Source organism: Nilaparvata lugens, chromosome 4, assembly GCF_014356525.2.
Source record: "Nilaparvata lugens isolate BPH chromosome 4, ASM1435652v1, whole genome shotgun sequence".
Lineage (NCBI taxonomy): Eukaryota > Metazoa > Arthropoda > Insecta > Hemiptera > Delphacidae > Nilaparvata > Nilaparvata lugens.
The window spans coordinates 52,324,079-52,339,163 of NC_052507.1; the positions used below are offsets into that span (position 1 = coordinate 52,324,079).

Below are 15,085 nucleotides of genomic sequence, written 5' to 3' on the forward strand. Positions count from 1 at the left end.
ACGAATGTTCATGTGAAATGTACATACCATATGTTAATATAGAACTATAATCTAGAGATACTACCTCTCCGAAACAGATGGTTAAAATTGGTAACGAAACTAATACCCAGTCCAATTTAGTAATGTTGGCATTAAGTTGAGGAAGGTTTCTAAACAAGATTTGAGTTCTGTCACTTTATTATCATGGGCGTACAAGGAAAATGCACTAAATGCAATTCTTCCAAACTTTGATTTTTCATTATTTTTTAATTAATTCTATAAACTATCAAATATCAATATCAAATCATCAATATCAAAAATCAATATCTATCTATCAATATCAAATCAAATAATTATCAAACAAATGAAGAATATTTCATTTCTTGCAGTATGATATTATTTTGTGAAAAACCACTATAAGGAAATTATGATTGATGTTAGAAATTAGAAATTGATTTCCTGAAAATTTACTTTTATGGACTTAGTGGATTTTCCTTGTATGCCCATGTATGTTAGTAAGAAGTTAAAGAACTTATCTATATTATAATAAAGAAAAAAACTGGCTTATACACGTACGGGATAGGACAATTATGTTTCATGCATCATCACGCCTAAACTACTGGACCGAAATTAACTTGAAATTTTGCATATAACTAGACTAAAGCTGGGTTACCTGCTATTAACAAAATGTTAATAACTCAATTCTTTTAGATTCTATTAGATTGAACGGAAATTGACAAACACATATGTTTATCATGTGTATGATAAGTTATGTTCAATCTAATAGAATCTATAAGGATTAAGTTATTAACATTTTTGTCAATAACTTTGGTGTAAACGTAGCTTAAGATAATTTTAGGCCTACCTCAAGCTCTTCAAGATTCTACTAAATCAAGTTTTTAATTGGTCAACTTTAAAAATAGACCCTTGCTGAGCACGGGTTACCTGCTAGTTAATGAATAATTCAAATCTTGATAAAAACTAGATAATAACCAGTCCCGTCCAGGTTACTGAATCATTTAAATGTTTTATTAAAAATTTCTACAAATATTACATAGGGTTAGTTTGGTTTATTTATAGAAGCAGGATAAGCAAGACGAGCATCTTCAATATCGAGATCCATGTTTATTTATTTATTTGGTTAGCAAAAACAATATAATGATCGAAAAAGAAAAACAGGCTATCGCCTAAAACTTTTCCAATTTCCTAATTTAGTTTCAAATTGTCCAAATATTATACATAGGTTATGTCCATTTCAATTTCTACACCAAATCACAATCTGGGAATATAAATTAGAATAAAACAAACAATTTCAAATTTGGATAGATTGATAGTAAATCTTTCGTAAAAACATGAAACAAACTTTAAATTCACAAAATGAAGAATGAATCCACTTAAATTTTGAGCTCGAAAATATCACGTTTCTCCTTAGCTACATAAATAATAACAGCTGTTTCATGCTGACAGTAGATGACATTCAGTTGACGAGTATTTGCTATTCCCAAAACTAGCAAGTGCTCGGCAAACCACGCATGTGTGTAGATGTGTGCTCGTTAATCGGCAAATATCAAGGCGAATAGTTCGCCGAACGCTGCTTGCCAAATGACGCATGTCTGGAGCCGCCTTTAGCCGAGACGACTAAGGCGTTGCAACCTTCAGTCTGCTAGCGCTACCTGGTCGTGGGTTGAAATCCCGCCGGTATAGACGTTAGATAATTTCATATTAACCCACAAACTTACCATGCTGAAACCTTATGTGTGCTTCATCCACAATAAAAAATAAATAAATATACTAAAAAAGAATGACTGTATAGTATTTATCAATTTATTACTTCAAACTCAACTCCTCAAATCTATTGAAAAAAGTTAGCCTTTTTAGTTCCGCATCGACATGTTGGCCCAATGAAGGCCAATGACGACCAGCGCCAGTGTGTGGAAGGGTGGTTTGCCACAGCTGGCCTTCATTGGCCATTCCTCCGATTTTTGCCGAGCGGAGGCCAGCCCAGCGTAGGCCAACGAAGGTCAGTGCAGGCCAGCACTGCAAAACCACCCATCCACACTAGTCAACCAATGCGTGTTGTTTCCTGTAGTCGTCTGCTCTGCTGGTTTTACTGTGTAATTGAGTTGCTATAGGTCTAATTGTTATTCGTTATTATGACATTACTTTTTTTGTTTTTTTTATAGTGTTAATTATAGTTATTTTAGTCATTATAGTGTTATAGAATATATTCAATTTTCATGATGGATAAGTCGCCGACTACCGCTGGCCTTGATAGGGGGCTGGTGACATAGCAGTGTGGATGGCAAGACCAACGCAGCCAAGAGCCAAGCTTACCAGGCTGAGCCAGCGACTGGGCCAACATGTGGACTATAGTGAGATCTACGTTATAATGATAGAAGAACAAAGTTGCCGATTTTCTATAATTTGACTCCATTTTGCCACAGAATGTAGCCTACTAAAACACAGCTATCTATATTAGATAGCTACAACTAAAATTGTCTCATTTTTAATCCAATATTAGTCTAAATTTTCTTTAATAATAATCAATTCAATGCCAAATAAATATATTACATTCATAAATAAAATGCCTGTCCCTTTTCATAATTTGATTCAAAAATTTTATAACTGAGATCAGATTTTCATTCTCACACACACCTGAATTCTTAGGCGGCTAATTTAAAAGCTTTGACACAAAAATCCGAAGTGCAAATCAACACAAATTAAGTTATTTGGTAGGTATTGTTGTAAATGTGCTTTTGTAATTAACACTCTATTCATTAAAAGTTTGCATTCATGAACAAGATAAAAATAAAATACTACATCATATCTCATAAAACTCCAACTAGTTATTTACTTGTAAACGTTCGTTGCTAAAACAGTCACCTTGGCAACCGTGTTCACATGACTAGTTTCCATGTAGGGGATTTGCTTACATCATTATCCCCCCTTAGGGATTTTGGTCTTAAATATCCAGATTTCTCTGATAAGGTGCTAGACGATTAATGTGTACAACCTTTGGTTTGGTTCTTCATTCAGTTTTCTTGATCCTGTACGCAAAATCCTCTTCACAATGTAGAACGGGCCTTCCCTTGCCCTTTCTAATTTTGAGCGAACTTTTTTTAAATTGCCAAATTTAACTCTTGCAGCTACAATCAATTTGGACTCCAATAAAACTCAAACAATTTTTAAAGGAAATCAAACAATTGGATATAGCAACATTTGATTCTCCACTTTGTTAGCTTCATCGAGTCCCCACCAACGATGTCTCAAACCTCTAAATTGAACAATACTCTGCTCAGTCATACCTCAGGACAGACACACTTCCTCACTGCCAGACAGCCATGCTCAGTACCAACCTAAAAGGCTCATCAAAGCCCAGAGCAAACTAATAGGTATGATTCTTCTAAAAGTCATCTAGCATCTTTTTTTTTAAACCATCAACACTAAAATAAATATTCTCAAACGGTTTTAAAACTTTCCTCGATTTCCTGTTGCAAATTTTGTCCCATATTAGATACGAAATCTAGCATACCTTCTTTTATCGAATTTGCCATCTCGTTGAATGCTTCCATTTCCCTTTTTGATCTTGCTCTTGTTTTTATGTAAAACTTTTTTTGAGTACGGTAACAAACTTTTAGCAGAATTATTTTTTAATAATTAAATCTCACTTCTGACACTAATGTTGTAAATGTGCTTTTGTAATTAATACTCTATTCATTAAAAGTTTGCATTCATGAACAAGATAAAAATAAAATACTACATCATCTTTCAACAACTCTCATAAAACTCCAACTAGTTATTTAATTGTAAACGTTCGTTGCTAAAACAGTCACCTTGGCAACCGTGTTCACATGACTAGTATCAATACCTACTATTACTTCAGGCTCCACAACTGATTCAATACCTACTATTACTACTAAGTAATAGCATAGAGAAACGATAGCATAAGCTATTGTTTCTCTATGGTAATAGTAGGTATTGACTGATCTCTAATAAACTATGACGTCATCACATGTAGATCGATGATCTACTGGCGGTGAGCAAGCGAAATAAGAGCGCTGATGCTTGTTATCACATCTGATGGTAATCAACAAAATTGGAATTACAAATTCAATTTCACGGTCTTCCATTTCAATTAATATGGTTTGTTTATCATTCTTCTAATATTCGTTTGTGTAAAGTAGTAATGAATTTGGGGTTTTAGATCATGGGATACTGTTGTGTACCTAATAATTGTCGCGCGAATTATAACAAGACTCCAAAAGTTTCCGTACGGTATTTTCTTTTTCGAAAGATGAAACTTTGAAACGAAAATGGATACGAGCGAGAAGAAGGAAGAACTTCAATTCTACAAAACAACGGTTCACATGAAGTGTAGAATAACAGTGTAAATAAAGTGTGAGTAGAAAATTTAATCAAAGTGTAAAAGAACAGTGTAAATATAATGTTGAATGAAAAAGACTAATTATCAATTAAGTGTGAATAATTACCACAATATCAACTTCTCAACTACACAAAAAGTAAATAGAATGTGAAATAACAGTGTACGGTAATTAGAGTGTGGAGGAACAGTGTAAATAAAGTGCGTGGACGAATTTTTTAACTAATAATTTAAAAAGTAAATGAAAGGGTTGGAACTGTTCATAACATCCTAATATTAAAGGTTTTACCTAACTGAAAAATATTCTCCTGATGGGATTCTTTGAACCACAGATTTATTGTGTTTAAGTTTGTGGGAGCCTCTTTTCTAAAAAAGAGTTACATCTAATTTGGTTTATCTTTGATTTATATTTCCTTCGATTCTGATACAGGTTATTATTAAGTATTTTTGGTTGAGATGAATTTATCAATAGCTCTATCACTGAATCGAGAAGGCCTATGTCTATCAAGCTGAAAGTATGGATAAATTATTGCATTTGTGGAATAAAGTGTTCTTATTTCAATAAAATCTCAATTTAATAAAATACAAATGTCTTTAATCTAAAATTTTGATAGTATTCTATCCAATAAAAAAATGATACAGTAACAAAAGTTACATTGATAAGCTAGTATAAACTACTATGATCTAGGAAGAATCAATCTACATGTTATAAAGTCATTAATTAGTTGTGGGGCCTGAAGTAATAGTAGGTATTGCTAGTATCCATGTAGGGGGTTTGCCTACATCAGTATTCTATTTCAATTTATCTTAAAAGTGATAGCAAAATAGAAAAACAACCTTTCAATATTTCAACTGGTACCGGTAACTGAAGTCTGTTTGTAAGAACGGACAAAATCCAGGAAGGTCAAGTTATCAACTTACATATAAAATGTAATTTTAGGTATAATGTTTTTCATACGGTACGGTAATATCTCAAAAAATTCAAAATAAATTTGAAAAATAAATTATGCGACTCGATGGCATGCATACTCTAGTACCGTATTTTGTTAAAATCAAAATAAATATCGGGGGACCGAGCTTTGCTCTGGAGAGTAAAAGCATAGAAAATTTGTAAGGAAAGATTGAATTTATATTTTATATTTATTCATTTTCTCAGTTGTACAATTATTTTTACAGTTATATGAGGAGGCACAACAGGTTTATACCCAAAACTGTCCCTTTTCAAATGTATACTAAAGTCCAAATCAAAATCTAGATTAAGCTACTATCACTCATCAAAATAGCAATTTATTCAGACTTCAAAAAAACAAACACATCATCAATATTAAAAATAGATATAATATGAATTCAATTCAGAATAATATACTATGTTTGCTACAATATTTGTTAATATAATATGATTCAAGATTCGATATGTATCACTAACAGCATCTAGTTACTAATTTGGACTTTCTGAAGTAAACATGTTTTCTAAAAAAGAGAAATAAACAAAAATAAGTTTATCTTGCTGAATTTTTCTTCTTGTGAGATCAGCTGGATGATCCCACACACATGCACTCGTTCACTCTCTTCCATTACGGTATCAACAGACGACAAAATTTCTAGTTGTTTTTCCAAGGACGTATTTATCCTTTTAATGTCCTTCAGCAAGTTATCCAAGGGTTGAGACTAAGTGCAATCAAATCTTCATATCATAAACCTACTTTGTTCCAAATTTCGTAAAAATCGTTAGAGCCGTTTTCGAGATCCGTTGAACATCCGTTGAATGAAATATGTACTCATATAACCACATAACCAAATAACATATATATATATATATATATATATATATATATATATATATATATATGCAACATATAATAAGCAATTTATATATATATATATATATATATATATATATATAAATTGCTCGCTTAATATAATAGGAAATAGGATACTTGGCGGATGACCTGAATATTGTTTGTTTACATCTGTACAATTACTGTCAAAAGTAAGAATAAGCAAACTGTCAACATTGCAAAGCTAGAATAGCACTATGTGTTTTGTCGAATGATAGAAAAGGATAGCAAGACTATTGTCAATCAAATACTGCCATTATAACGTGGACCTTACCATAAGAAGAAACATGAGACCCTAAAGTTTAGTTTACTGTTCTGCTTTCTTCCATATTTCAGGACATGCGCTGAAAACTCTATCTTTCTCTATCTTTATTCATGTCCTTAATCTTCATTGCAAGAGAGAAAATGGCTGTTTTTTAGTACAGATTTTATCTATACTTCCTTATCACTTCTAACATTTGTATGATTAAAATATGTCAAATTAATATTAACTATTGAAATTAACTTAGACTTACTTCCTTTCCTGGCTGGAGATGCTTTTGGGTGGGAGAAGATAAATGTTTCAGGATCATGACCCTCGTCTTGTAACGCCTGAAAAATAAGCAATTAAAGAATCATTTTCCTGCATTTCAATTTGATGGTTTGAATGTAATAGCCTGTAAAACAGTATACCAATGTAAAATTTGATTGTAGATGCAAAAATGCATATCTTACTCAGCTTATTTTGAGTAAAGATAATTTAATGTTAGTTAGTATAGGAAGAGTAACTACAACCATTACACATCCTATGTTACCGATACTCAAACTGTTAAGTTGGATCAATATTTATTCAAATTTCATACATCATAAACAACTGGATTTGCAGCAAATCATTCTAATAATTTGTTATCTAAGATACCGTAGATAGTATGCCGGCTTTGATGTTAAAGATTAACAACTATTATAGTTCAAAATGGTGTCAAAGTAAAACGTTTTCAAACGGTCAAAATCATTTTGTGCTTTCTTTTTCAATATTTGTGCGTGATTTAGCTGCAGTTCATATATTCTTATATTTATATGTGATTTGTAAGCCACATTCAATAGGTTTACCTGAATGAACTATCAATCAGTTTTTATAACCTGTGTTAATCGTTGCTACGTACTAGGCCACACTAAAGGTTAGGTTTTGTTTGAGCTTGTCAGCTTTTACTTGAACTTTTTTATTTTTGCTGACTGAAGTAACTCTTAATCTTTCTTCAACCTTTTAGTACTTTGTTAGTTTTGAAATTAGATATTTTTCTTTTTCGAATCTACCGTTTTAGTTTAAATGAAGCCAAAACAAAAAAGACCAAATAAAATTATTCATCGTGTGGGAAATGTAGTAGCCCGGTTCTAAGTACTGAAGGAGGTTTATTTTGCGAAGGCCTTTGCGAAAAATGGTTCCATATTCGGTTTGTTAATATGCCATGCAGTAATTATAAAAAGATAGAAACACTTGGCGGAGCTCTCATATGGTACTGTCCTGAATGTAAAGTTACTTCTCTGTGACTACAATCATGTCCAGAGGTAAACCTATCAATCAGACAATGGATTCAAGCAGATCTCGAACATGTGAGGCAAGGCAATGGTTCAACAATCACAGGTTGAAATTGAATGAAGACAAAACCCAGGTATTAGTATTGTGGTGCGGTATTTTACTCGCCTCACATATGTAGAGAGATTTGCCAAATCATGTAGTGCTGTATCCAAATGCCTCACGTTGGGCCGGCAAATCATGTGGTGCGTTTTTTAACGGCTTCACACATGTAGAGTGAATCTTGTACTGAGTCAATGGTGTAGCGGCTATAAATTTTGTAATTGCGTGCGTGGACGCTGGGTGAACACCAGACTGATTGACTCACTACAAGACTCAATACAATTGTCGGAATCGCGGGAGGCCTAAACGCTCGCTCACCCTTGATTCCTCTAATGACAAATTGTATAATGATGAAATTTTTTATAAGCAGTGTAGCGATCGCTAAACACTGAATACGGATACCTTAAAATTATTACCTGTGAAGAATGAGCATACAAAATCATACAGGTCGAGCAAAAATCCCGATGTAGATAATTTACGGGACTGTGTCTCTAATAAGTTCTGAAGGATTAAAATACGGTATTTGAACCAAATATCGTTCAGAATATATTTCGAGAACAGAGTCTTGTCGGGTTTTAAGCTCTAATGTAGGAATTTATATGATCTATGGTTGCCACTGCTGTACAATTGATGCGTTCGCTCCAAAGTCGAGGTAGGTAACAGATAAAAGCTGATATATGAGCAGGTAAGGACAAAGAATAAATATCTCGATCTGACCCCACTCGCTACATCCACTTAGACCTGTTCCAGTATCCAGCTTAATTCAATTATTCCAATGATCGTATTCGATCGGTTCTTGATGATGATAGAACGTATCAGACACAATAATTGACAGGCTTAAGAAATAATCGAACTCAGAAAGCGAATTAACAAAACTGAAATATATTACAATAAAATATGTAATCATACAGTGCAGGTTCAGAATTTGATTTACAGGTTGATAATAATTTAGCATTAACAAAAGGAGTTAAAAATGTTCTTGTGCTTGCATGATACCATGCGTGATTCGACAGAATTTTACAATTGATAAAATTGAACAGTTTTGAAAAAATAGTGAAAAAATGAATTATAAAAAATATTTTAAAATTGCTCGGGGTCGTGGTTCAGGCAACGGAGGATAGTTAATCAACTACAAATTCTTATAAATTTAATATGAATAAATTCTAGACTCTTAAATGCTAAAGCGCTTGTCGGCGTGGCCAATAATTTAACGAAGAAAATTTTATACTTTTCTGCACTGAAATATTTTCGAAGCGTAGATTGGGGCCCCTTTTAAAACTTATAACTCACGTGAATTTCCTTGGCGGTCGTGGTTTTCTTCTTTAGATCAAAAATCGTTTGATCGGCGGCAATCCAGGCTTCGGTTTCAGCACGTGGGGAATTTTAATTTAATATTTCCTTCACCAAATTAATTATGGGATAATTTACTTTAAACTTTTAATTTATCGATTGATGAAAACAGAAATTTACGAATAACAAATAAATTGGCCTAAAATATCGGCTCACAAATAGAACATTTAAAATCGAACAAGAAATTTTCACAAATAGGTCTTGGTAACTATAAAAGGAGACCTGCACGGTGAGGATTTCAAAAGGGAAGTGCTGTCTTTTCTCTAAGCTTCTAGGCTAGACCTTGCTTCTCAGAATCTCGATGTAATAATTTGCATAAAAATTTGCCATTGGTAGAACGCTTGTGACGTAGACATGACGTCAGTGGCAAGCAGTAGAATACAATTCCTTTAATTACAATAATAATTTAATTTATGTAATTCTTAAAACTGCTTAATCTTATAGGCATAGTTCCTCTCATACAATGTACATGTGCTAGCGTGAATGATAAGGCAGGGTTGGTGTCTGATAATAGATTAACATGTGTTGCTTTCAAACGATCACCTTCTTGGTGCTATTTCTATGCACTGTGATTGGCTTAGACCTGCCAAAGAGATTTAATTACCATGTGGTTCAGTTGAATTAAATCATTAATAAATTAATATTCTTATACAATTTTTATTAGGTTTGAGACTGTTATAATTAATTTCTGTCGTTTTATCAATAATATAATTTCATGCTATGACCTATTTAGTTACAATAAGACCTGACATATAATATAATTTCTTAAATAATAAATAATTTCAACGATAACACATACATTTTATTTTTTTTTTATTTGAAATTCTTGATCCTTTATGGATAGTTTTGATTTTTAGAGATGGTATTATATCTTACGTGAAGCCAGCGTGACATTTGACAATACTTTGAATCAGTCAGCTGCGTTCGAACTGTTTTAAAAACATCTGATCGATAGTAAACAAAGTGTAACCTCAAAATCAGTGAGCGATTCATAAATAATTTGTGCTTTATTTGCAAAATAATTATAATTTTATTGAATAATTTTCCTAGAAAAATATAGAAACACTTGGCGGAGCTCTCATATGGTACTGTCCTGAATGTAAAGTTACTTCTCTGTGACTACAATCATGTCCAGAGGTAAACCTATCAATCAGACAATGGATTCAAGCAGATCTCGAACATGTGAGGCAAGGCAATGGTTCAACAATCACAGGTTGAAATTGAATGAAGACAAAACCCAGGTATTAGTATGTACAAAGAAAAATGATATTAGACATACAGACAATGCCCCAGTGAAATTACTCGGGTTCTGGATTGACAGCAAATTATGTTGGAGTGATCACATAAGTAATGTCTGCATTAAGCTCTCCAGTGTTACTCCTCTGCTGCTTAAATTAAGGAACATTGTCCCTGCAAACTACCTGCTTACAGTATATCACGCACTGTTTCATACACAGTCATATAAGGCCTCCTAATGTGGGGACACACTCCATATTGCAAAGATGTGCTAATGATTCAAAAAATAACTCTGAGAATAATAACGTTCTCCAATCATTTGGAACATTGTAAGCCACTGTTCAGAAAGCTTCAAATAATGACTACAGCCAATATATTTTCGTTGCATTGATGCATGTGAAGAAGAATAATGAACAAATGAAAAAGAGAAATTAGGCCCACAACTACAAAACACGGTCAGCAGGGAACCTGGAAGTTCCACGAACACGATTGACAAGCAATCAGAAGAGCTTCCAGATAGCGGCATTGAGATCTTCAGCAAACTTCCAACAGATGTACAGGAAATGGAACTTAAGAGATTCGAGAAAGCCCTGAAAACCCAACTTCTTGAGCGGCCCTTGTACTTGCTCAATAAACTGGACGAAGAGACGCTTTTTCCTGCCGGATGACCGGGCTGGATGCACGACTACGACGCGGTCTATCTGGCACCCCCAGACATCAAGTATCATTCAAGTACTAATCATTATTATGAATATACCTGACCTTATTGTTGATTTAGATGAATTTATTAAAGGAAGTTTTAAACTTTGATAGAGTGCTGATTTCATGACGCCATCTATTCAGTTCACTGGAAATTGATGAAGAAAGAGGAATAGGGATTGGCTCTCAGTAACAGGTAGAAGTTCTAGTGACCCTTCAGTGGTCGCCTATTGTTATTGAATTTCGATATTTTCGTGGTCTATTGTTAAAGATTTCACTCCGAGGAATAAATTGGTGGACCAGTCTGATTACTTAAAGGCATTTTCAGCAGTAAACCAGTGGTAGCCTACAGTGATTGTAATAAACACACACGTTACTATCGTTTATAAGTAAAAATTTAGCCAGACTAAGAACGTATTATTTTTTTATAGATTACGTCCTAATAAGTCCTTTTATACTTATCCTTACCTCCTATTATATTCAGTGTACATGATGACAGTAAATAGATGAGCACGAGCACACGCCGTACGCTTTCCATAAGCTGATGCTATAATTTTCATATATCATATTTATACAAATGAATATACTACGCATATCATCAGCTGATGAATAGCACACGAGAATACAAGATCAGCAACCGAAAATCAACAAAATACTGATGAAGAGGTGACAGACACAGCTCGATTCTTGGGAATTACACTTGATGCACACCTAACATGGGACAAACACATTGAAACGTTGGTAGGTAAACTATCCTCAGCCCTCTATGCCATCAAACGTATAAAGGCAATAGCTGACAAAAAAACTGCTCTGATGGCTTACTACTCACTATTTGCATCACACATGGGCTATGGAATAATAGCATGGGGAGCAGCCCCGCAGACCTACATTGTGCAAGTTCTAATTCTCCAAAAGAAAATAATAAGAATAATAAATGGTTTACCACACGATACACACTGCAAACCATACTTCATACAGGATAGGATCCTCACTGTAATATCTCTATACATACAATTTAAAGCTATCATGCATATAAAAAATTCAAACCAGACAAGCCACACAGAAGAAATATCCACGAGCACAACACAAGAAGAAAATGATCTTGAAATTCCCCACAACAGACTACAAAAATAGCCAGATTCTCAGGGTGTAAATTTTTCAACTGTCTACCGGATGACCTCAAACAAATTGAATGTCAAAACCAATTCAAAAAGTATCTGACTGAGAACCCTCTGTATTCAATACAAGAATTCATGGAGCTAAACCTAGCGCCGCAGTGCAGGATGGTTTCTTAAAGCTTGGCGTTGTTGTCATTCGAGATGGGTGTCTGGCTTGGAAGTGTTTCGGCCGCATTGCAGGTTGACTGTAAACGGTTGCCGGAAGATCAACAGCTGGATTTTTTTCGTTATTTTTCGTGATAGAGAAATTCTGATTGCAGATTCGTTCTCAGCGACCCCAAGTTTAGCCTAAAGGCTCAGAATGTCAACAATGTTTTTAAATAATTAAAAATCATCATGAAAAGTCATTAATATGGTAGCACACCACGTTTCTGGTAACTTTTTAGTTTTGACTGTGACTGGAGTTATTATTGACACACAAAAATCAATATAATCGTGAGAAAGAAAACTGCTGATGAATGCGAATAAGACCGCCACTCCATTGTTCTATTGTCTCGGCTGCTTGGCTGAGCCTGGCTGGAGGGATCAAATAACCGACTGGTTTGATCTTTCGTCTGTCCGCTAGGCGGAACTACGCTGACCATTGCTGGGTGGAAGATGTTACTGCGGCCGCTCGCATTCCCACCAACGCTGCTATTATTTGCTGTCTCAGCGCCTAGTCCGATTCAGCCAAGCAACCAGCCTGCACTTCGGAGCTAGGTTGAGCGCTCAACGGATCTTCCGCTGATACCCTGACCTCACCCTCCTACCTTACCTGACGTGCCCCTGATCTCAATGATATAGGTGGTAAAAATAAAAGGAAAGGAAAGCACGTGGTGTGTAACCACGAATTGTATGTAACTCAAGTCAGTCTGTGTACAGGTTGTGAGCAAGTTGAGTTTCATCAAATGAACCATTGGGAATAATTCAATAAAAAGTACTTGATCACTGATCTAGATTCAATAATAAATTTTAGAAAATACAAGTAACAGATGTAAGGTGCAAAGTAATAGATGAGTCTTTACCGTACCAGCTAAAAATGCCTCCAAGCAGACGGGACCACTCCGGCCACTAATGAGGGTAATAAAGCAGAAGCAGAGGACAATAGAGTGTGATAGTCAAGAGTTGGAGGATAAACCTTTTGAAACAATAGCCTAGTGTACAGGTAGCGCGGCCCCATCTCTTTTCTTTAACCCGTATTATTTATATAGGCTAACCTACAGTAATAAATAATATTATATATAAAAATTAATAATAGGGGCACCTGATAATACCTTATTTTATAACCTATCCTATTAAGATACAGGATACAGGCATCACTGTGCGTGATCCCGCGGCACAAAAATTGCCGTTGTCACAGTTAAAGATCAATATTAGTAAAAAATTATTAGGATTTTCAAAGTTAACAAGGTAGATTTGCGATAAGTGAGTTAAAAATCTCAGTATTCATGAATTTTTCCCAATCTTATTAAGATTGCGTGGCAATCTAGTAACCCACCAAGTTATTTGAATAAAATCAAGAGCATACTTTTAATCAAATATAGTAAAGGAACCTGAAATGACCTATTACAACATACTGAACATGATACAATATAAAAATTGTGTGATATCGCAAATAAAATAATATAAAATTATGTGCCATGCAGGCATGCTATAGTAACTGGAATAATAATGGCGCCCATTTACCTTTTGCAATTTCTCCACGAGAACTGCCTTTACTCCTGAACGGTCTATATTTCTTTTATCCAATTCCGCACGAAGATCAGCAACTTTCAAATCAGTTAACTTTCTTGCATCACAATCTAAAGACATTTTTAAATATATATTTTACGCACTAGAATAATAATCTATTTCAACATTGCACTTTTTCGATCCAGTTCTTGTCTAGTCAATGCCGTCTGTATTGTATTCTGTTTCTCGGGCTCCGGTTTGTTGATTCCTTAGATCAGTTATAGAATAGACACGACCTGTTGTATATTCATAATGTAATTCGATGAAGCCAACATCTACTGCCATATCTTCAAATCGTGACGTCGGCATCACATGGAAAACTTTTCTGTAGAGTTTGTTTACATTGTTTTCCATAGCAGATTGTGTCTATTTCAGCGGAAGCGCAGCTGGAGTTTACCATTTGAATAAATAATATTCTACATCCTTCTGAAATCTGAAATAGACACAATCTGGAAGTTTTCTATTTGATGATGACGTCACGATTTGGAGATATGGCAGTAGATGTTGGCTTCATAGGCTAGACTTCCCAGCGTGTCTATTCTATAACGGGTCCAAGGTTGATTCATCCGATCACCGCTCCTTTCACGTCACAGAACACATACAAAATAGAAAGTCGGCTTGTATCCTGACGCAAAAATTCGCCATTTTAAAAAAAATCATATACTGTATAGTGAGGTGCACGTTATAATGGTAGTAGAGAAAGATGGGAAAACAACGTTGCCAATCCTCAGTCCTGTCAATGTCTCATCAAGGTTTATTGATGTAATATTAACTGTTCATTCTGGTTTAAAATAATTAATTATATTTTTAAAGCATTGCTAATCAAACACTACCATTATAATGTAAATCTCACTATTAGAGATATCACCGTTGCTTACGTAACTACAAGGCTAGAACCATCAGGTGATCAGCTGTTCAAAAGCGTACACTTCAACCCGTGTTTACATTGAAAACCCTATGTTGAATGGAATTTTTTGTGAATAAACGTCAATAATTCAACTGATAATCACTTTTTTGGAATAAAGACTTGTTATTCTATTTTTGACTCTTATTTATGTTTGTCATCGATCTTTTTTGTTTCAACTCAGTTCATCTTCAT

General features: G+C 34.3%; 1 protein-coding gene across 3 annotated transcripts in view; it reads right to left on the bottom strand.

Annotated features, from left to right (window-relative positions):
* The window catches only part of LOC111063073 (SAFB-like transcription modulator), a 60,184-nt gene extending 45,996 nt beyond the window's left edge, over positions 1–14,188 (bottom strand). For all 3 annotated transcript variants that reach the window (XM_039425798.1, XM_039425794.1, XM_039425799.1), the window contains exons 1-2: positions 13,942–14,188; positions 6,714–6,789 (exon numbers count right to left, since the gene is read on the bottom strand). In XM_039425798.1, coding sequence (XP_039281732.1) covers positions 6,714–6,789; positions 13,942–14,067 — 202 coding nt within the window. In that variant the 5' untranslated portion in view covers positions 14,068–14,188. The remainder of the gene's footprint in view (positions 1–6,713; positions 6,790–13,941) is intronic.
* Between the last annotated feature and the right edge of the window lie 897 nt (positions 14,189–15,085).